The sequence below is a fragment of the Atractosteus spatula genome, chromosome 12 (assembly GCF_055471065.1).
Source record: "Atractosteus spatula isolate fAtrSpa1 chromosome 12, fAtrSpa1.hap1, whole genome shotgun sequence".
NCBI classification, from domain to species: domain Eukaryota; kingdom Metazoa; phylum Chordata; class Actinopteri; order Semionotiformes; family Lepisosteidae; genus Atractosteus; species Atractosteus spatula.
The window spans coordinates 39,559,304-39,583,489 of NC_142717.1; the positions used below are offsets into that span (position 1 = coordinate 39,559,304).

Consider the following 24,186-nt stretch of genomic DNA (forward strand, 5'->3'; position numbering starts at 1 on the left):
GAGAGCAAACATCCACTTGAGGTAGGTGATCCTGCGATTCAACAGTCACAACCCAACAGTTTGGTTTAACACACACCTATTTACTATAGTTCCATAAATGATCAAAAATAGACTTGTAGGCACACATGGAATGTTTTCTTCAACACATTATATTTTAACCTCAAATGAGAAAATGATAAAACAGACCGTCTTTTTGGTAAAACTTATGCAAATGTATACTGCCCTGTACCCTGTTCTCACCTGACAGAAGGCAAATCGAAGGCCCAGTACTCCTATCTGTACTGGGATGGGAGTCCTCTACAGTAAACTCCTTCAGCAAGTTGTATTTGTGGAGCAATAGCTGGTACTCTTCATTCTGGACCTCAATTTCCAACTCGGCACTCCCGTCTGATGACCGAGGTCTCGCTGCCGTCCCTGGAGATGCCAGCTGTCCAATCAGATGCTAAGGTCCGGACTATGTGGCCATTGAAGGTGCCATGACTAAAGAGAAGTGGTTTTAACCCTGGCGTCCTGACTCAATACCACTCTGGGCTTATGCAATCTGGCTTCCCTGCAGTTCCTCCTGAACCCACCCTCTCTCCCTGATCTACTGTGTAGTGGGGATACTGACCTGCTGCGCGTCACCCAGGTGAGGGATGCCCTTCAGTGGTGGACGAAAAATACAGTAGGTCACTTTTATTGTAATGTAATGTGAGTATGTAATGTAATGAAGTAATGTGCTTCCAGGGAAATGAGAAACTCAAATACAGTACATCAATATTCTATCCTTAACCCCATAAGGTGCTTTCTTTGCTATGGGCTACCAGTGCAAGTAGCAATTTGCTTGATTATTAAATTCAAAATATAAAGATGGATGTTGGTCTCCCCAAGTTCAGAGATCTGAACAGCTGGTATTCAACTGGTTCTTCCAAGACACAGGCCCACCCCCCCTCAGGAAAAGGGGTGATCTGTACTTCATGACCTGAATTTAAGAGCGTTTTTATATTAACATTTGCCTCCGTTAAAATATATCAATAGCAGAATAAGAAAATGCAGTATACACAACTCTTCTCCACCAAAAAAAAACAAGCACAAAGGAGAGGGACATTTCAAGTTCACAATACAAGATTTTGGTTTTGATGAAGTTCATAATTAATTCCTGTATAATGCAAAGTCTTTTATTATAATTATAGAGGGAAATGAAATGATCAATTCAGCTGCTAAAAAAAATCTGTAAGACTACTGCATGAATGCACAGACTGAGCACTTACAATAGTTTATTCAAGCAATAAATCCAATACACATCTCAAAAATACATTTGTACAAATTTCAGTTAAAGGTTTACTTTTTATTGGCTGCTTTTTTTGCTTCTAATCTCTGCAGACTTCTCCCAGTAGGGAGGCTCAAGTTGCATGTGATAAACTTCTATGCATTATTAGTGCTTAAAGATAGACATTTCTATGAGTAACAGTTCTTGCTACTTCAACATGAATGAGCCGCTATCAAATACACTGACTGCAGCATCACTATACATTCCATTAACTGGTGACTTGTGATACATTTAAAAAAACATTAACATATATAATAAAAAGCTAGTCATGCACATAGATATGGCTATTTCAATGTACAAAAGAAACTATCTAAAGATACATCTCTTTCCAGCCCTGAATATCTGGATGGCAACAGCCTTTTAACATGCATACAGTATCGCATAGAACAGATGAAGACTGTAATACATGCAACACACTGTGCTGTTTAAAGAGTCAAAAGCTACTCGAGCATTAAGTCCAGATGTCTGGCCCAGAGACCACAGGGTACAATTTCTGAACAATATTGCACCCTATTCCACAGCCTCCATGTCCATTCAAAAGGAATGTGAGGAATAAAAGGATCACTAAAAAAATAAATTTGGTCTTTTCACCTCAATTTAAAGATTTAGCACCTCTCTCGTTCGTGTTGCAAAAAGTAGAATCAGTAACATGCTATAAAAATTCAGTGTATTATAAGAATTTGTAGCCAGTGGAGTTTTTTTCTGGAGGGGGGAGGGAAGCAGGGACTCCGAAGGCTGGACAGTCAATGTAAACATTTTAAAACATTCTAAAACAACAATCCTATGTTTTAACTTCATGCAATACAATTTTTTTTCCTATAAAATTGTTCACGAAAACAGATCAGATGTGCGTATAGCACTCGAATACTATAAAATCTTTAGAAAAAGATATGCAGTTAAATTTATACGACAGCCTGCTGAACTATTCAGGAGACACCAGTCTACGTGGCATCATTTTCTTTTTAAAAAAATGCGTGTACTAGTGTGGCACCAATTCCAGTGTGTACCATTTTCAGCAATCAGATTGTCCAATGTATTTGGCTGGCACACAATTGGCTAAAGCACATTTCTGAATAAGGAAAAAGTTAACATTGTAGCGAGTGAGGTCCATGATACAAGTGTATATACGAAGGGAATTTTTTTTTCCTGAGAGCTAGTTTTTCTGGTCACAACATAATTTTAAGACGTGAAATCACTTCAAAACGGCTTGTTGTGAAGTATAGACTTAACCTTAGAAACAGATCAGTGCGTCCGGAGTAGTCAGTTTGTCAGCTTTTGAGTTCTGTAAGCAGTGGCATGCACGATCTCCTCCCTTGGGTGCTCACAGCGTGCAAAAATCTGTCATAACCACATTCCCTGACCATCCTCTCCTGAGCACTTGTGTAAGGTGTGTATAAAACAAAAAAAAGAGGAACCAGAAGATCTATAATAACAAAAACATACACATTCCTTGCATTTGCAAAAACAACTAATAGCAGGCAACTTTCTTCTAATGCTTTTTTAAAATAACACACTGTGCAATTCATAACAAAGCTACTATGAAGCTCATATGGCATAAATCTGTAGAAAACATCTTTGAACATATATACAAACATCACAAAGCTGCGAAAATGGGGGATGCCCCAACTTACAGGTAAAATTTTAGGGATTATTGTGGATGTCCAAGGACAGTCTTCCCTTTTATTCCAGTTGCCTGTCAATTGTGGGAATGGAACTGAATGCCAGCTTATTTAGACAGCTGGATTTTCGAATGCTGTCCCATCTTCTCTCTACAGCAGCTGAAGATCCACAAAGTGGCTCCCAAGGTGACAGTGGTTCCTGTCTTGCACAGCTTGCTTGGCTGACTGTAGAGATGGGAATGTCACGAGGGCATCAGTGCTGGGCTGTCCATACAAATTATTCGCGATCATCACAGACTCGGGATGAATCTGCATGGAGAGAGAGAGAGAGGTGAGAGAGGGGAGAGATGCAGCGATCAGGAAGTGGTAGGTTTGAAAGGGTACTTGGGTGAGACTGTATCCCAACACCACAGAAGGAGATTTACAAGTTCTCTACCCATCACCCTGACAGATGACTGCTAAGAGCGCAGCCAGTGACATCACCATCCAACAACCAGAGTCACTTCTGTTCAAGGGAGCTGTGCCTCTGAAAAATCAGACACGTCCATTTCTTCGAAGGACAATTGCAGGTGATCTTAAATCAAACCCCACTTTAATCAGTTTAATGGCTGTTCGTTAAAAAGAACGGATTTTCTTCTCGGCTGTGTGTGTGGTCTGTCGAGAAGGACGAACTCCGACTTGCTTCACGCCATTTAATTTTAAGTTGGCAAAATTAAGAAGCCGAGTACTGATGGAAAGTTCTTCTTGCGCTGGTCTCATATTATGGGTTTTTGATAATAGAAGTGATGTTCTTCCTCCCTCTCCCCAACATTAACTACAGCAAACTTGAACAGGAAGTGGTAAGCAAATTGTAGCTGCACATCAACACCATTAGAAAATTCGGAGACTTGCTCTTCTGAGGCACCAGTGGTATCACCTCAACCACAGTTAACCCACACCACTGGAGTCTGGAGGCGGATGGTGAAACAGATACCCTTCACCCCAGGGACATGACCACAGCGAAACCTTACCTTCCATTTCTTCCAAAGATGTGTATCAGACAGGGTCCCTTAAATACAGACCCACTCTTTCGGATGTGTGAGTAGTGTCCTGGCTTGGTCATGTGAATGTACAAGTCCATCTTCTGAAGCATACTATGGTGTAAGTTTGAACACAAGCATCAGCTTCTGGGCACATGACAGAACTGCACAAATTGCAAGTATCCACAACATCCGATTTACCAAATACAGAGGTCTCATTTCCCAAGCTAGATTGAGAAACGAGACGCTGGAAGAGAGTTTGCCAGGCTAGAATAGACTACCCCTAGGGAATAAGTGCTTCAGGGCCAATCTGATCAATAATTAAAACTACCTTTCTTTTCCCAGCATTTTAGTTGTGAATCTAAGTATTGAGAATGTTTATTTATGCAAATGCTTTTATCTATTTCATTTATCTGATAAATAGATTTGCAAAAAAGTAGCCCTTCCATCGTAATGTTTCATGGTCTTATAAGCATGTATTAGTTTAATGCATTCCACATGTTTTCATTTGAATTTCAAGAGTAAAATATCAGCTTGTAAGAGGTGGCTATTTTCACTAAAACTGAATTTCAGAAGAGTCACAGCAGTATGAGGTTTCATGCAAAATACAAGCAAGCTCATGTCTATGCAGGAAAGTTTGCAAAATCTGAGCTCCACCCAAGCTAATAGCTGGCAAAGTGGAAAGAAACAAAAATGTAATCAAGGAGATGTTTTTTTGGGTAAACAAAGAAGGGCTGAGTTGATGAAACATCCATTAGCATTAAAATCACTCTTTATATTTCATAGTTTGGAAAAGTACAAAGGTAAAAGGAAAAGAACAAGGGAACAATTTCCAATGTTCTGTCATGGCCTTGTGCATTTTAATGTACATTTGTTCATCACACACCTAATGGTACACATTTTCTTTATTTAGCATCTTAAAAAGAACAATTTTTTGCCAATAAAATTAACAAAAAAGAAAAAGAGCAAATGTGCCTCAAGAAAAAATTTGACTTTTCCCCCCCCCCATTTTGAGATCATGATATACCTTTCGGTATATTTGCACAAGAGCACAGCTTGCATCTCAGTTCACTTGGAAAGGAATTTTAAACTATTTTATGGTTAAATGCATAATTTGCTTTGGCTCCCACCTCCCTCCCCACCAAGAAAATAATGTGAACTGAGCAGGATGCACTAACCAAATAATTGATTAGAATTCAGCACCAGGTAAAGATTTAATGTAAAGTACTATGACAGTGACTATAGTCACTGGTGAACAGCAAAAAATGGACTCTTTCCTGCGTCCTTTCTAGGCTTACATGGAAAACAAACCCAATGAGCCCCAGTCACCTATTATAGCCCCAGTCTACAACTAACTCTTGGGAGCGGCACAGTAGACAGACCAGAAAACTCCTACCCTGTTTCTGGAGATCTAGCAGGTTTCATACATAACCATTACATTGTTAGTCTTTAAAGACAAAGGAAAATGTACTTTGTGATCACTGTACAATGGCTGACCCTGCGCTCTGACCCCAAGCTTCTCTCCCTGTCTGTGTGTCTCATGGAGAGCAAGCTGGGGTCTGCGAAAAGACAAATTCCTAATGCAAGAAATTGTATAGGGTCAATAAAGTGATCTTACAAGCTAGCAAAGTCAGCAGAGGATGAATTATTTTGTGCCCACCACCTAGCCAGTTCCGTTTGCCACCGAACCAGCCCAAGGGCCCTCACTGGCATGCCCGAGTCGAGCCCTCGCTGCATGGCTCAATTTGCACTGGTGATTATATCAAGTAGCACCTACTGTAGCTGGTGGTGGCTCAGGGCCGAGTCGGACTGGGGTTAATAAGTTAATCTGTCAAGAGGAGTGTGACAAGAACTTTGAGCTGAAAATACTGTATAATCATCAGCTGAAAAATTTACAGAGTAGACAGGGCCTTCACAGAAACAGAAATAAAGTTGAAGCATTTTTTACAGTCCTATACACAATCTTTAAAGTCACCCGAGAAAATGCATAAAATGCAATGCATCCACAGTAAGTAGGTAAGAATCTATTGTGCACTTGCTCATGATCTGTTGCCCACACAATTGTGATAATGAGAACCAAAACTTGGATGTTGTTTCAGTCCATAAGTCATGTTGCAATTCAGCATTTTTCCTTTAATTTAACTTTAATGAATTCAGGGCTATGGACAAACCACCACTTGTGACAAGAATGGGACTTCAGTTTTAAGACTGTGCAAGAAGTCAAAAGTCTATACTGCTTGTCAGTGTTAATGTGCAATTATGAACATACTGTATTTTTTTGCCATGTGTGTGAATGACCAATCTCAGAAAAACCAATAAAACTTTGATAATTAAAGAACCTTAGTATATATACGTTTTGAACACTGCGTTTCTTGCAAGTAAGAGACTTCCTGAAACACAATGTAGAAAACATATGATGTCCTAAAACACAAAAAAGTAACAAAATATAGGGAAGGTCTATAGATTTGTTCAAATCCAAAAATGAAGTATTATGGTTAGCTTTACTGCAAATCAGCCACTTAATGTAAATAACACTTCAGGCAGACAGAGCTAAATGTGACTTAATATACTAGAATTCAGAGCAATCAATGGGAAGAAAAAGCAACTGTATAAATCTACCACTTCCGAGTTAATAATTCACAACAAATACCGTATTATAATGCATCAAACCATATTAGAGGCTTGCCAGAACTGAAACATTGTCCAATCTGGTTTACCACACATTACTGAAAACCCCAATTAAATTAGGAGAAAGTGTTAGTTAAGGTAATTTTAAAGCCACACTAAGCATTGTCTACATTTCTCTTTTCATATCCAGTGGTCTGCTGGCTGTTTGTTGGCATTCAGCAATGCCTGCATAACACATACAACAGGATCTGGGTGTCCTCTTTCACTCAAAACTAATCCACACCATGTTTCCGTCTGCCTGCGACAGCTGACCACACCCACAGGACAGCTCATTTCGGGTGTGCCACTCCAAAAAAAAAAAGACTACTAATAGAGGACAATGTCAAATACCTCAATGCCCAGGGTCCCATACATTTTCTCTCCAGCCTTGTTGGACTTTTTCAGGAGGGAATATGACACTACAGCATCAACACCTGGGACTAAGCTGATTGGAGTATTCCATACAGCCAGTCAGGCACAACACTGAAAATCCCATCTTTCGGCTCAGACTTTTCTTCTATTTCAGTGGACTGCTTAGGCCATGTGTTTCCAACTGGTTTTTCATTCCAACAACATTGCGTGAAAAACAAATTGAGACAAACCTGATAACCCTGGAAGAAGTTGAGGATCTCCTTGACGCCGGTGTTGTAGGCAAGGCCCTGCATCCTCACCATGGCCCCAGGCTGAGCTGCCACTGCAGGCCCCGCGGCTGGGGGGGGGAAGAAGTTGAGGCTTGTTGGAGACCCAGGGGGGCTGAAACCAAGGGGGCAAGAGAAAGCAACATCACTCGGTAACCTGGGCAACCTGATTTAAAGCCTGTGCTGTCAACTGTCGCATTTACAATAAACGGCCTCGTGCAAAGATACACACACAAGCAATTTATTTTTCCCCTCATTTCACCTCCTTGTTCTGGATTTTGTTTCATAAAAACCTACTACACTTACTCTGTGCCAAGCGTAACACAATCAATAAGAAATTTTGCCATCAATTCCAAGAAAAAAAACACCTTTTCAAACACAACTAACTTATCTGAACTAATTCAAGTATACAAATCAGATAAAATGTAATCATTAAATAACAATTCACTAGACAAAAATGTCTGATTTACTTTACATTAAAATACATCATGTCAGAGTTCAAACCAAAAAACGCTTCTCTATGTAGCTTGAAAGGAGAGTTTAAGTCATGGTTTAAAACTTTCACTCAATTTATTCACCTCTCACACATTTTGCTATGCTACATTTATCTTTTGAAACCCAAATGAGAACTGCTCATTTACTTCTCAGTCAGCTAGGTCTGCTAGTAGGTGAAGCTGACCTTCACCAAACAAAGCACAAGAAGTCACACAGCCCAGCCTAGACACTGCTGCAGCTCAGTCATTAACTACCCTCTCTCCCAGTGGCCTTTCAAAGCTCCCAAACTTTATTACACCATGAGTTTTGGACAACAGAATCAGATACAACAATAACCTAATTTAACTTTGTTCAAAAGGACTAGCATTTCAACCCAGCAGAACATGTTCATTCCAGTGATTAGCGTCCACCTCCAGAAAAACAACCTCAACTAGAATCACATGTAATCGACTTCAAACGTGTCCCAGTCCAAGTGAAGAGACAAAGAAAAAAAAAACCTCTTATAATAAAAGATGTCTGCTGTTTTTCCACTAAACATTTTGAGAGGGTATATTTAATAAATTTAATTAATAAACACAGAATATTTAAGAAACAGCTTTTCAGTTTTGACCATGCACAACAATAAACAACCACTTCTGGAAATGTAAAAATGTAATGTAATGTGTTTAAGACTAGAAGCCAGGCTATGAAACTGAATAAATCATTTCAATTCAACAGTCATTACTATGGTGCTCCACCTGTGAGCTTCACACCCAAGACATTTTTTAAATGCAAGCAGTTTTCACTAGAGTTTTTTTAAAAGGGATTGTTTCTTCCTCTCAGTGGGGGTGGAGTGATTTCGTAATGCCTAGCTCTCTTCTTTAACTACCTAAACCAACCTGTTGTCTGTTGTTCCTGCAAGATAATATCTTGGGTGTTACCTCTGCGGTTTTACTAGTAACACCTGACAACCCTGAATTACCTCAGAAAGGATAGGAGTTACAGAACAAGTCAAACAAGTTGGACAGTGCAGGCCAGCCTGACACCAGTAAAGAGCCGTATCGTGTTTGTCCATTGTTATGCCTTTTACATGGTACATAAATGTTATGAAAAAGGAAAAATCCAAAATATTGAGCTTTTATTTCTGAATATAATACAGACTGTATAACCAAATATGGCTCATTAGCTGACTTCTCAATATACATCTCAGTTGTTAGAAATGAATTGCTTGGGACATATTTCAAATATTTGTATGACATTTAATGCAGTGTTTGTCGACTCTCAAGATTTTAATCTGAGAGGTTTTCAAATGATTCCGTCAGTCACCTAGGCCAAATCAGACAGGGTCCTTCAACTTCCAGAAACTAGCGCCCCCTTTTTCCCCCTCTCCCTTCCCCCCAAAGAAGGGGATTTGAGCTGGCTAAGGAACAAGGCGCTCCCCTATCGGAATTCTTTAGGATGGCACACTCGTCATTTAAACGCAGCGAAACGTTTTACAGCTACAACATTAAATGGGAAAATGAGAAAAATAGTCGTGGAGAAAGCTGCCCTGTCTGAAGTTGGGTCTCTTCTAAATGTTGCGACATTAGCAGCAGCCTATTCTAATTTCTTCTTTTCATACTTTGTTTTTCAAAGCAGCAAGCGCTGTCATCATCATTCTTAGTGAGGGGTGGGAGGGGTCTTTGTGTGAAGTTTCCCTGGGGTGTGGGAGTTCAATTCAAATTCCAAGGTGGCTGTAGTTTGGCAGACGTGCCCGGGGGCACTGCTCGGGTACCTACCTGGGGTAGTAGGCGGTGTAGTTCAGGAAGAGCTGAGTGCTGGGGGGGTAGAAAGCAGTGGAGGGCTGCAGGGCTCGGGGACTGAGGACCACCTGCGGCTGATAGAGGGTGGCGGCTTCCGCGGGGATGACCGCTGGGGGCGGGGCCGGAAAAGCGTAGGCAGGAGGAGACAGGCCTGGGGAAGACGAGAGCAGCATCGATGAAGACCGCACGCCTGAGCTAGGAGAACCAACACCGCAGTCCTCGTCCTCTCTTCACATGGCCATCCCGCGCGACCTAATAACGGCAACGCCAAACCCGAAAACCCCAGCGCCACCCTCACCCCTGCCTGGGGTGCACATGAATCAGACAGGTTCTCCTGCCGAGAGCGCAGCCTGGGCGCACTCTTTAACTTCAAATTACAAAGGGCACAGTACGCTTAAAATGTCTCGGAGGACAAAAGGCAGCAAACCCTTTCAAAAGACCATGATGAAACCTGCTCTGCCAACTGAAAGTAATGAATCGCACGGGATTCTGAAAGGGCAGCTTAGAAGTAAAAAATAAAGAAGATACCAGAAGCCGGCGTCGCACTACATGACTCAACACGACTTCTAGTCGGAGAGCACGTCAAATTGAACGACTGCAGTTGCTGAATCTCGCTGCCTTTTCTGTCCTAGAGGTGTCACATTATATGACTAGGAATCGCAGGGGATGACTAATTACACAACTCCCTCACGACCTTTCATCACGGTTCCAAATCTCGCATTTACTCGTATCGAGTAAGAGAAGGAGCACCGCACAAGAGCAAACAAACATCTTGAAAAATGTAACACAGGCATGGTTTTCCACAAATAAACATCTTCAAAACTATAATTCTTCTTTATAAATATAAAACAAATTTACAAAAATAAAACGGTTAAAAATAAAAGACGCCTTTAAAATAAATATTGTAAACACATTTGTTTGTGTAATATAATGGGCACATTATCTCACAAGTACACATCTGGCTCACTGCCCACCCCTATGACCTGCGACTCGCTATGAGAAAATCAAACCCATTTGATTTTGTCGTAGTGAGTTGCAGAGAGACGTAGGGGCTGTTAAGAGCGTTATGACCGAGTCGCTGGGGGTGTCACACTACACAACTGAAGGTAATGGGCCCACTGCGACTCGCTGCGATTTTCTCACGATTATGTAAAATGAAGGCTACCACTGAAAATCCTAGGAAAAAGTCACATAGTGCGATGCCAGCATAATTTAAGACGCTGCCATGTGAGGTTCCACAAATGTCAAAATTAGTCAGTTGTTTTCGTTGCACAATCTATTTCCAAGATGAAACTAGGCTTTTCCTTCTAATCAGCCATCTCTATATTAGAAACTGTGTCAGAGTCCTCTAGACTCTGCGTGTGAAAGAGGAACCCCAAGAGGAGAGACAGGCACACAAATTCTCCACTCCCCACCCCAGGACCCTGCAGCACAGCCTAACCTTCACCACTGCTGGCCAGTAATCCCCATACAGGCCACAATTTCCAGACCAATGTCACCAGGATTCAGCTACAAAGGACTGGACACAGGTCTGCACACCTTTTCCAGCTACAGGGGTAACAAAAGATCTAGCACTGCAAGTCCAGATTAAACATCACAGGATTTTTTTACTTTTTTTTTTAAATGGATATTTTGCCCCAATTCCTGTTGCCTTCTATCCATGCATAAACTCTTCATTTACAATAAAGGGACTCATGATTTACAATGGTAATTTAAAAGGTGAGCAGTCCAGTGCCTAATCACTAAAGGAATTGAATGAGAGTACACATAAACCAAAAAAGTTACTCAAATCGTGCTTTCAAACGTTCCATTATGAACTACATGAATCATTCTATAGATTTTTTTAAAAATAAACACATACATCAGGTACAGGATGTGTAGCTTGCTTTCAAATGTTTAATTCCACAAAAAAAAAAAGATATGTTTAGAAGTAATGAAACCTGTACCTTTGTATTATTTCTACCATGTTATCATACTGGCACTTATTCTGCGTTAAATGAAAGCAACAACAGAGTAACTTCAGTTTTCCACAACCGAAGGAAACACAAAAAGTGCCCTAGATGACTACTGATCTTTGATGACAAGACGTTTCATCAGTCAATTCTGAAAATCACAAAGAACCCAGAAAAACGAAGGTTTCAAAAAGAGCTCCAGCACCTACCAGCACTTAGCGTAGAGAAGCGCCAAGACCCAAGCAAAACTTACGTCGTAACTTACATGGCGGCGGGGACAGGCCATTCCGATTCAACGTGCCCCCCATTAATACAATATTCATCTCCTCCGCAGAACACTGAAACACTTCCACATAGCGGTCCTTCATGGTTTTCTTATGACACTTCTGTGCTGCCAGGAAAGCCCTCTCCGGCGACTTCATCTGTATGAAGGAGTCTCCAGACGGCCGGCCCTTCGAGAGGACATCACAAAAGCAACTGGGATGAATTTGCTCCTCCCCTCCACCACGCGACTCATCATCATTTCAAACACGCTTGAATTTTAATTTCTTAAAAAGTCTTCCAGGTTCAGCTCTGTTTTTAAACGGGAGGACCAGCTGCTGATTGGAGGACCATCTCGTTGCTTTGAACGCATGGGCCTTTCACCCGATTTTGGAACAACACCAGTGCCTTTGTATGTGTGCCAATTCAGAATCATACCCTTGAACAGCCTAGCTTTCCTTTTTTCTTTCCTTCCATTTCTTTTGGTCCTCTGTAACGCTTACATGACATTTCACTCAGGTAAGCAAATGCAGAAATCTTTCAAGTCTTAATTTGGGCAGTTTCAGTCATGACATAAGCTAAACATCTGTTCTGGAATACAGAAATAATAATACATCAATAATTGAGACTATATTGTGTCATATTACATCAAAAAAGTGGTTTTACACTTTTACAAATTAAAATTAGGAACCTTTAGATAGACACATATTATAAAGATTATTAACAGTCTTGCCAAGATCATCTCATTTATTCTCTTCAGGGTGAGATTTGTCTTGCCTTTTGGAAATGGCGTTTGAAGAAACCAGGTAAAATATTATGTTAGATTAAGAAAATGTCAACATCTTGCACACTGTACTGCCCACCATCATGAAAACATGTATTTTAAAGGAACCAGTCAATCATTCTAGGTACCACCCTCTTGTAACATTCTAGCTGAGAAATTTCCCTCTCTGCATTAAGTGGAGTAATTAGAATAGTGGCAACCTGTTTCATGTAACCGGGAGCAAACTATGTGAAGTATGCATGAAGCAGCTTTATAAAAATCCCAAGAACTTTTTGATATTTGCTTTCATCAGCCGTCAAATTCTCAACACCACACTTGATGGAGAAAAGACCTTGCAGTACATTTTGCATAACAGGAGAATTCAAGACCCATTCTTTCTTTTCAGAACCGTCTTCAATTGATACATCTCTTTTCTGCTCACGTCAACACAGTTGACCATGAGAGAAAACCCTGACATAACTGTCACCTTCTAATGAACTGAACAAGGGATGCTGCACTGGTTGCACATTACAGAGAAACACAGGACACTGGTCATGTGGAACGCACTAAAATTACAGAGGTTGCAGACCGTCAGAGCCGAAGTCGAGTGCGCAGTCTGGACAGGGAGGGCTATCCATACCTGCTGGTTTAAAACCATGTGAATGCCGTGGGGCCTGATGTCGGGGGTGAACTCGCCCAGGAACTCCAGGATGTCTTCGATGCTGGCAATGTAAGGGAGCCCCCTGAGGCGCACGCAGTCCCGCAGGCCAGGGGGCGGGACGAACGGAGGCTGAGGTAGGACAGGAATGATGGGGGCAGGGGCTATGGGAATGAGGGGCGCAGATGTGTACCTGTTCAACACCTGGAAACACAACAACAGATGTGCGTTTTGAAAACCGGCATTGCGAGCCAGCTACTCAGACAGAGAAGCAAGGAAACACTGCTAGCTCCCTAGGAGCCCCTTTCCTTGTATTCTCATTTCCCACTTTTGTCTCCTGGAAACGGAGTTATGCATCAAGAGGTCCATTTAACCAAACTGAAAACTCACCGCCTTGCCTTGTTATTCCAATTCACAGCTTTTATTTTGAATAGCAAAACTATCCTACTGTACGTGTATTTTTAAAAAACTATCTAGATGCTTCATTATTTGTGGCTGAATGGAGTACAGGTTTGTGAAGGAGTTGCATTCTTTATTCCTAACAATGCTCTGCAGTGCACTATTGGGGGGAGGGGGGGGGGCATCATGTTTAACCATCTCAAATCTGTAAAGACGTGCACAGTTCTGTAATTAGATTTTTGGGGGAAAAGACACTATCCAGTACCATGATTAGCATTGTATTCATCTGCAATATACCCAAGTTCTTAAAATGTAGAGATTGTATCACATACCAGTTATAAATCACAAACCTCTGGCAGAAGAACCCACGAGATACCCAAAATAATATGGTTTTCGGGTACATCTTATAAAGCAAAACGAATTAGCAATTGCCACAAAATTTCAGGTTAAATTCTTTGTGGCAGAAAATTTTAAAGCCCTACAGAAAAAAAGGCAAACACTTCCAGAGACCTTTAACTGAGAAAAATCAATTCCAATAGGATTTCTTAAAATCAAGTTTACAGAATTTGTCACTACCTACAGTTTGGAGTTTTGTCAAAGGCAAAACTGAAGTGATACCTTTCCAAAGCTTCCTTAAACCTGGAGATTAGGAAGCAATTGCCATGTAAAATGGGTCGTTCAAGTAAATTTATCACAGGCCTGAAGTGAAGAGTAATCTTTTACTACTGTTGATTGTGGAAATGTTTACACACGTTATCAAGATGGTCAAGTCACTTTATGGCCTGGTCTTTAAAGGAAAATGTTCAAGTTAAAGTCAAAGCCAGCATTTAGGACCTGCAATATCTCTATGTTGTGGCCACTAAATGCGAGCTGTTCACTACAGGATTTGTTTTATTTCATGCCCATGTACACCAACACTGCTTGGGGCGCTTCAAAGTGCCAAAAAGAGGGGGAAAAAAATAAAATAAAAATAACATTAACCAGAAACCGAAAATAGAGATAAAGAAAAAGCATGAAAAAAAGGAGACAAGGTCAGATGCTAATTAAAAGCCTAACGAAACAGATATGTCCCAAATCTAGATGTAAAAACTGTGAAAGAGTTTGCATTCCCCAGAGTGTTGGGAAGACGGTTCCGGAACTGTGGAATAAGAATGCTGAAAAGACCTATAAGAAAGCACCACTAAAAGAGGAGCCTCAGCAGAGTAAAGCCCTGACTGGTACATAGTGGCTAATTAACAATGCGAAGTACTGCAGGGATTAGGAGAGTAGGGCTTTAAAATTTTTAACTGAATGCAAAGGGTAATGGGGAGCTCGCAAAGGCATGTCAAAATCAGGTGGCGTGTTCACGGGTGTGGAAGTCCAGAAGATGAGTTTTGGAGTTTGTTCAGGGAGCAGGCAGGGAGACCACTGCAAAGGCTATCGCAATAATCCCATCGAGATGTGGCGAAGGCAGGAATCAGGGTTTTCTAGAGCAGTATAGTCAAGAAAAAACCGAATGCGGGCAATGTTTCTGAGGAAAAAGTATGAGACTTTGCAGGTGGTTTCTATTTGTGCATCAAAAGACCTCCAGATTTCTCACAGCAGAGGAAAACCCGAAGGGGCCGTTTCCAAGTTCTAAAGAACTTAACAAGATGCATCTTCCCTGGGATTTCTGCACATCACTTCAGTTTCTGTCATATTAAATAGAGGAAATTTGAACTCAACCAAGGCCCAACTTCGCTCACACGGTTTGTCACAATCAAGATGTCACACAAACGATCGGGCGAGATAGAGATATAAAGCTGAATGTCATCAGTATGAAAATTAAAGTGGACACCCTGTTTGCCAATATGACTGCCTAATGGGAGTAAACAGATTAAAAACAGAACAGGCTCTAGGATACAGTCTTGGGGGACACTTCTGGAGAGGGGGACAATTTTGTATATAAAATTAATGGCCCCCACCATTCTGAATTGGAAGAAGTGTTTAGAATTATTAGGGTAGATTTCAAGAATTAGGGTAGATTAACAGCAATAAATTGCACCTGGTTTGACACATAAGGTGATTCAAGATGATCTAGTAGGATATGATTGTAATGATATATGATTGCACCAGTTTTAAAGCCATGTACTAAATGTCACTTTGTCTTACTTCTACTAACTCATTTTGTCTCCATTTATCACAAAACAGGCTTGTTAGGTGCACTCCCTGAGCCGAGCTTGATTTCTCAACACCCTGTAATCATTATTTAATTCTTCCACACCTTGTTACATTCCTCACAGAGATGAGCTCCCGGCTTAATGGGCTCAATGGGTGGAAAAAAAAAAAAAAAGACCTGGACAGAAATTTCCCAAGACTGAACAATAAACTAGTTCTGCTGGGCGACATCAAGAATCAAAAAACCATCAGGTGGCTCACCTGCTGCACCTCAGCAGCTGTGCTCTTGAAGAGCTCGATGTAACGTTTCCCCAGAATGTCCTTGTGTTTCCTCAAGGCGTTCAGAGCGTATTCCTCACAGGCAAAAAGCACAAAAGCATCCCCTGTGGGCCGGCCATCAGGGTATTTGACAAAAAGTATCCCTTCTTTCCCCCCGGTGACCGGGCAGCTCGGCCCAAAGAACAGCAGGACGTCCTCGGCCGTGGCGGTGAAGGGCAGGCCGCGCATGCGAATGATGATTTGGTTCTCTCTGGACAGGAACTGGGCCACTTCGTTGGAGGTCCCTGACGAAGACAGGAAGAGATGACTTTGTGGAACTGCAGCCGTGTCAACGCTAGCGCAAGGCAAGTCCTTAAAACTTCTGAGCCTTTAGGAGAAGACGAAACACCGCTCCAACTCATTAACCAACCCCGCGCTTTTCTTTTGCATCGGTTACAGCGGAAATTCTTTAATGAGCGGAAAACAGATTTTGTTTTGAGCATCGAGGGGGGAATATATCTAAAGCATATCTAAATGTCTTTTAATATTGTTAAACGTCATTATATTAAAACATTATTTTATGAAAGGGGAACTGCAATGCTATTTTTAAATTTTGGGGTTAGAAAGAATCAATGAGTGCATTTCAAACCACAGAGAAAGTAAAATGTACACAATAACCTCTAATTTACACATAAACAGTCTAAATTCGCTGGTATTTGCAGAGCCGTACTCTGACAAGGCAACAAAACTTCCGGTGATGTGAAGTGGCCCTATGACATTGTAAACAGGCAGGCAGAATTATTGCTCTCGACTTCAAGACTGTTTTGTTGACAAATACTACTTATTTGTTAAGTCTACATTCAGATCACGTTGGAACATTTCTGCTGCACATTACATTAGTCATTACAGGGACTAGTGAGCAGGAAGGGCTGCATCATATCGCAATTAGTGCAAACTCTCACTCTTGCCTGTGGCGAGAACAGGGGTGTGCCACAACTTACGGTACCTTCATCTAGGTTCACAATTTGCGGAATCTTTCGACACTGCCAATGAATTCATTTAGTTACCGAGATTTAGTAACCAGTCTGAGATTAAAGGGGAACTGCAGTCCCAAAATCATCCTGTATAAGCAGCCAAGGATGCAACAGCAGGAGTGTGCAACCAGAGACATGCGGAATCCGTTTTTTTTCGGTTCTAGATTGTAACTTCCAGAGCTGGCTTAATTGAACTACTCAGTTCACAAATACTGCACCTGCCAACTTCACTTGAACACTTGTCTTACACAACGCATACTAAAAGTACCCCAATCAAAGAAAAGTGCAATTTTTTAAAGATTTTTTTTACCTCCAGCAATTTTAAGGAAATCTTCACCTGTTGCTTTATATACCTGAAAAATCAACAAAAAGAAGCATTTGCTAGAAGATGCAGCCATGGCCTTGCATTAAAACAGAGTAAAACAAAACACACAAATCCTAAGGACTATTTCGGTCACTTTCGTGTGGGAAAAGTCCGCCTTTGCTTAAGACATTCTGAATCAAGTTCTAGCGACTGTGACCAAAGCTTTACGCAAGATGTTATTGGTATAACCATTCTAAAAATTCCACAAAAACTGCATCATTAATTTAATGATGAGAAAGTGCAGGTGAAAATCACGGCAAATCCTGTGAAAATGCCACAAGCTCCAAACCGCACGGCGACGCCCCGGGCCCCAGCCGGCACGCGCGGACGGACCTCAATGTATCGGCTCCCCATGTGGTGCTTGTGTCGCTGCAGGGCCAGATCGCGGTGCTCCTCGTTCACGAACCGCACCAGGGCCTCCCCGTTCCTCCTGCCTTGGGCGTTCAGACAGAGCGCGGCTCCTCCTCTGGCAAAGGCAGAGAAAGCACATGACAGCGCTTAGGACCGGGGCCTTGGTGGGGCTGCAGGCCCGGGGTGGCGGGATTGCAGGGCGGCGTGACGGTGGGACTGACTTGGCAATGTTGAGGCCCCGGAAGAAGCGGGCGATGTCCTGGTCGGACGACTGCCAGGGCAGACCCCGGGCTCGGATCACCGTGTTGTCATCCACCCTCTCCATCTTGCTGCTGCAGGGGTCAAACATTCAGATCGCACACTGGTTAACTCCAGAATAGGAACTCCTACTTAAGGAGACACTGTCACTTTGCAGACACTCTCCACTTTGCCCAACAGACATCTGATATTTGTCTTTTTTCAGTCCATTACAGCTGTGCAAAGAACAAAAGAAATGGATTTTTGCTTACCACGTGCCGGTTTCAAATTTCTGATTTACTCTTTCTGGGTCTGAGAATTTGTGATCTGTGGAAAACACAGTGAAGCCATGAATAAATCCTGCCTTACTTCCATTGAGTAAAACAGATTTCAAGGACCTCAAGGGTATTTTTGCACAACCAAACAACAGTAGAGATAATCACTTACTTTTCGGATCCGATATTAATGCCAGGACAATGTTGGCCATGGTCTGAACTCTGTGAGCTGTGTGCCTGTAAGATGACGAATCGGCTTCTGCATTTAAGTCTGCAAAGTTTCCCGTCAAGGATGGCTGAACAACTTTTCAATATTCCTGAAGAGCAATGGAGGGCATCCATACAAGCGGAAGGCATTTTTATGACATGATTCCTTTACAGCCAATAAATACAAAATAGCATTTTTACAAATTTAAATTAGTTACTTCTAATGTGTCTTTGGACGCTTAATTAATTCCATTATCTCAAGGTAAGAGAATTTGTGGGGTCTTACAGACAACTTTCTATATACTGTATTATACAGCTACATTAGATATCACACCCGAAAAAGGCTCCACAGCCGAAAAGTTGTGTTTTTTTTTCCTCTTTTCAGCATGGAATACACCTTTACTTGTTCCTTTGCAGCCTACGCATGCTGACGCAGCTACCTTACCTACTTGAACTACATTAGATACAGTATATGCATCTACAGAGCTCTCTGGGTCTTACAACATACTACAATTGGGACTGTGTTTTGGTCTATGATGTTACTCGACTTACAATAACAGTGTGAAGGTGTGTTTTGTTGTCTAAACAAAATGGGCTTTTCTTCATGATCTTCAGTGACCCACTAACATTGTATTTTTAATTTGCATTTCAAAACCCAGGGCTTCAAAAGCCGACTCCCAGGTTACATCCTCCAAACCTACTTCAAACCAGTACTTAAGGGACAAATTAGAAAAGGGTCTAAGATTGAAAAAAAAACATTCAGTTTATAGAAGGTTTCTTGCTGTGGGAAATGAAATCAGGTTATGTATCATACACCATGATGTAAAAAGAATTTACAGTAGGAGTCTTTTTTTTCCCCTCGTAATCGCCAATGCAAAGCTACAGACTTTTCATCCTTATGTTGTACACATATATAAAAAACAAAGTATATCTGCTTTTTTGCTCTACACAAATATAAATAACTGGAACTGACCTACAATTAGTGGTATACCTTCAATTAATGCACATACAGGCTGCAAAAAGAAATTATGTCTAGTGTTTAATTTTCATTTCAAACATTTTGCACCTGGAATTTCAGGTTCAGATGCAAGGAAGGATACAGTCAGCCATAACTTGAATGTTTAAATCCTTCAGATCTGGCGAGGTGGGGAATTTCTTCTTAAATTCTTTCCGAAGGTCAAAAAAGGAATAGAAATATTCAGGCAGCAAGATATTCTGTATAAAAGAGATTTTTTTTACATTATTTTAGTTAAAAGTACAAATTAAAACTTAAATACATTCACTGGGTATATGTACAGGTTTTACTCACAAATACATGGCTATTTGCACCGCAACAAAAGTTATATTCGCATCTGCAACTGATTTTTAAAAAATCTATCAATAGTCGCATTACATTAATAGATTCTATACATCAGTGTATTAAAGATTAATTTTTCTAAAGGATAATGAAAGTTTTGTTTTAGAAATGTCTGGATGGCTCATTTTACAATTAGAGCTGCAAAGCTTGTCTTGGGTTGCTAACTATTATCTTAATAAAACATGCCCTTCAAGAGTAGCTTAAATACACTTTAAGAAGTTTGAGCCAAGTTAACAGGTTGACAGGTTACATTCTGAACCACAGTGTACATGAACTTTCAGAATCTTAAAGATAACCCAGCTTACCGAATTTTAACCCTATTGACTTAAATGGATGAAAAAATTATGCAAGGTGATTTTTAAATCATCTGTCCATTACAAGCTCTGAACTTCGTATTATTTGAGCTGCAGAAGGACTGGGACTGGAAGAGGACATCCTACAGAATGTTTTCACATTGAAAAAAAGTGTAAAAAAATTATGAAATTTCTTAACTGCACCATTGCAACTTTCATAGAGATTGAGGTTCATATTAGACAGACAACCTGTTGTAAGAGCTGCAGTTATTGGTCATTGAAGATTCTTATTCAAAAGAGTAGCTGTTTTGACCCCTATATCCTGATTTAATTCCACTCTGGATCTGCAAAGTCTGATGTTCCCCCTTATTTCAACTTATGAAGCAATTTTTCAGCTCTTGAAAGCTGAACACTCCGTGGAGTTCTTTAGGACAGGCTCTCTAACGTCCGTTAATAAGGACTGGCTTGGCTGACCATCTTAACTGGTCTATCTCCAAGTGATTTTTTTTCCTGTGGAGACATCTGAAATATCCGGTACTTCAGACTAAATTATTCCACCCACCTCTGAGGATTTCTGGCAAATTCTTTCCATTTCAGTATTTGACTGTAAAACTGAAGCATGTTTCCAGCTTTAGAGATGGAGACATTGAATGCCATTAGAAATAAAAGGTTATTAAGAATTTTGGGGATCTTTCTAGATTCATGTGCAATGGTCAGATTAATAAAAAAAGACCTTTATTACAATGTTCCCAAACCCAGCATTTCTGTTTGCTGGAGAGACCTTTACCTTATTGGATGCTTCTGGGTGGATGACTTGTCTGATGTGAAGTTGGCCATCAGTGCATAAACAGAATGTCTTCACACCAATATTTACTTCATTACACAGATGCTGATTAACCTGAACAGAAAAGGAACATTCAGTTACATTAACTGTGGGCGTGTAAACATACAGTATGTGCTCTCATAGGAATACATTTCCCAAGGTAAAGCAAAAAAATGTGAATCAATGGTCAAATATTTCAATATCTCTTAATAAGACAGTTCATAAAAAAGAACTGCTGAAAAATTGCAAAGGTTAACGTTTCCTTAATCCTGCAAATTATATCCTAAGAACCCAAAACTATTTTTTTAGTACTCTAACATTGCCTGTGAAAACTGTTTATAAGGAAATTAATGAAACAAGTCTCTAAATAAATTGAAGAGCACTGCTAAGATGACCTCTGTAAAACCAAAATAATATGGAACGTGCAATACCGCTTTAGAAATAAGGCTCTGTTTGCTTCTTTCATTAAATTATTAACAAATGTAATACACTGGAAGTAAAAGTATTTTCGCTATTGTTAGTTTATGCCACCTAAGCACTCAGTCAATGACATGTCAATGACTGCAGGCCAAGGTGAGATGACACTGTTTCATCCGAGTTTAATTATCAGCTCAGTTTCAGGCTAAGAATTACACGTTGTGTCAAAAACTCGACAGACACTACAAGAGTTAAATTCAGAAGTCGATGTATGTTTACTCGGACAAAGACTCGCAGTAAAAAGCACTTTAAACTACAGCACATAATGGCTGCCTATTCCCACATTATTCAAATCCAAATATTTGCATTAAGATTATAATCCTGTCCTTCACATGACTGTATGCGTTAAAAAAAATAGCAGATGCTAACACTGCTGGTGGAATGCTCCTCTATTACCGACATCTCTTCCGAAAACTATCACATAAGCATTTTCTTAACAAAATTCCAAAAATATTCCAAAAATTATCGGCAATACAACACAAGTGTGGTTACATCATTTCTAAACAAAGTTTGCAAGAAAGTGATATAGCTTCCCGATTAAAAAAAAGAGACCCGACAAGGCCATTCACTAGACCCACAACAGTTTAAAACAATAAACAATTAATTAATTGAATTTCGAGGGGCCTGAAATTCGGGGAACTGCTCACCTGGTTCAAGACGTGCTCTAAGGGCTGTGCAGTGGAAACCGACTCCTCTCCAATTCCACTTTCTTCTTTACATTCATCGGTCAGTTCCAAATTTTCGGGTTTAACGAGAATTTCGTGAATTTTTCCCGTCTGAAGAAATGTTAAATATGAATGGATACATTAATAATCACATACTATGATGTACAAAACTATATCATCGCGTTTTCACCCCCTAGACAAAAATCACGTTACTCAAACAGGACAATTAGGCACTAAAATGGCTTTCATCGTTTTCATTTCACTCTGGCAATATAACTGGAAAATGAATGTATATAGTAGATCCCTGGTCTAAAGTTGAGTGGATTTTAAGAAAACACTTTTTTACAGGCACCGACTTCACAGAACGCCCTTGAAAACAGTCGTTCGGGTTCACCTGGATAGTAAAAAACCACACCATCTGAAAAAAGGATGGCAAAAGAGGACAAACTCCTAGATACCTTCTTGTTCGCCAGATCCACAGTTTGCCACACCAAATGAATTAACTCCTTTTCATCAGATCCCAGTTTATCCCCATTGGCACCAGACGTCGTAGTAAAGAAAATCACCAAATAATCAAAAGTTGCCGTCATGTTGTTTACAAAAAAAAATAACAAAAGAACAAAAATAAACAAAAAGCACCTAAAAGAAAGAAAACCCTACTGGAGAAGAAAAACAACACCCCCAAAACGAACCAGAGGAAACAACCCTACACCTACAGACACCTTATGTGTCCAGAGCTAGGTGTGTTTGACTGGCTTCAGGTATTTAGTGGCTTTGGCGATTGCGTGAGAACCTATGTAAAACAGGCAGCACCCCCTTCATAGCCTCGTAATGGCTGAACGTTCACTATTTTTTGTGCACTTACCTGTCTGAGACCCACGTGACTCAGGTAATGGATACCTGCCTTGTGCTGGGCTCTATTCTATTGGTGCTTTTAAACAGGGACGTGGCTAGCAAAGAGAAAGACAAGCATCTTTCGCCTCAGGACTTGGAGCGACAGAAGTTTTGTATACAGAAGAACAGAGAAATAATAGTGTATGTTTTATTATTTTATAAAATAATAATAAAATGCATTGTAATATATGATAATAAAATAAATTAACTTCAGTGTATCATTACAAATTATTTCGTACGGGTAACTAACTGCTTTGACATTTAACGACTCTTACCTCGTAACTTATAACCCATTCTGTCCGAATAACAATTTTAAAATGAGTTTTTAATTACCTATTCAGCTCGGTTCTTGTTTTTTTTAACGAAACAATCCTAAAAAAGTTACTCTTTCCTTTCATGCTAGGGGATTTCATATCCATTAATACGATTTTAAAGAAGAGAAGCTCATAATCAACGGATAGTTTTTGAAGAAATAAGGTCTTACAAAATTAACAGCAGGCAGTTGGTTAAATTCAAATAACGTATGATTTAATAAACAGTATTTATGTCAAATTAATTTACTTTCAAATAAACATGATATACTATACCTAAATAAGATTAGACCTTAAATGCCTTTGAAAGGGAATTACAGTTTAAATCTGACAATGTATCTAGTTATATAAGTACTGCATATGTGTATACAGTATGAATGCTTTGAGGGTTATACGTAAAATACACAATTACAAAAATAAAAAAACAACAACTACAAACTCCGGGTACTCGTCAAGGCGTCACAATTATTAATCCAGTATCGGTCTATTAGAATATCAAATAAGAATTTCTCTTAAAGTAAATTCCAGAAATTAAAAGTGTCCCTTTTAGTCCACGTGCAGTGAGATTACGAGGCAGATATATCTGAAGACAGAGATATGGAAAGTGAATAATGTTTTGTGTTTACCGGATGCGTCCTTGCATGACAGAAGCAGCCATCGGTCTACTACATGTTGCAGACCTGATGATAAAAGCTACTACTTGCTACTACTATAAATGCTAATTTACTTAAATTATGTGACGTATGCATTTCATTCTTATATGTTTTCTAAGAAACGTCTCGATTTTAAACCCTCTTCTAAACTATAGCAACATGCACAAATAGCTCCGTATCATGAAATACGAAAAAATGCAGAAAACATTATATATTAAAGACATAAGTACACTATACATAAATGACAAACTTTTGAAGCAATACGTTATTGTTTAATTGCTGAAAAAAAT

At 40.1% G+C, this 24,186-nt stretch overlaps 1 protein-coding gene across 2 annotated transcripts; it reads right to left on the reverse strand.

Moving 5' to 3' along the window:
• Window positions 1–1,222: 1,222 nt before the first annotated feature.
• Window positions 1,223–22,876, reverse strand: esrp1 (epithelial splicing regulatory protein 1). Of its 2 annotated transcripts, none has more exons than XM_088928704.1 (16): window positions 22,497–22,876; window positions 22,021–22,149; window positions 20,861–20,971; window positions 19,524–19,638; window positions 18,389–18,487; window positions 18,214–18,268; window positions 17,926–18,036; window positions 17,687–17,819; window positions 17,300–17,342; window positions 15,959–16,260; window positions 13,145–13,366; window positions 11,746–11,932; window positions 9,505–9,679; window positions 7,217–7,367; window positions 3,939–4,061; window positions 1,223–3,237 (listed from the first exon to the last, which is right to left on the reverse strand). In XM_088928704.1, the coding sequence occupies exons 1-15, from the start codon at window positions 22,626–22,628 to the stop codon at window positions 3,978–3,980; spliced, it is 2,049 nt and encodes a 682-aa protein (XP_088784830.1). In that variant the 5' UTR covers window positions 22,629–22,876; the 3' UTR covers window positions 1,223–3,237; window positions 3,939–3,977. The 2 variants fall into 2 exon arrangements, with proteins under 2 accessions (XP_088784830.1, XP_088784829.1); XM_088928703.1 differs by having other exon boundaries at window positions 11,734–11,932.
• Between the last annotated feature and the right edge of the window lie 1,310 nt (window positions 22,877–24,186).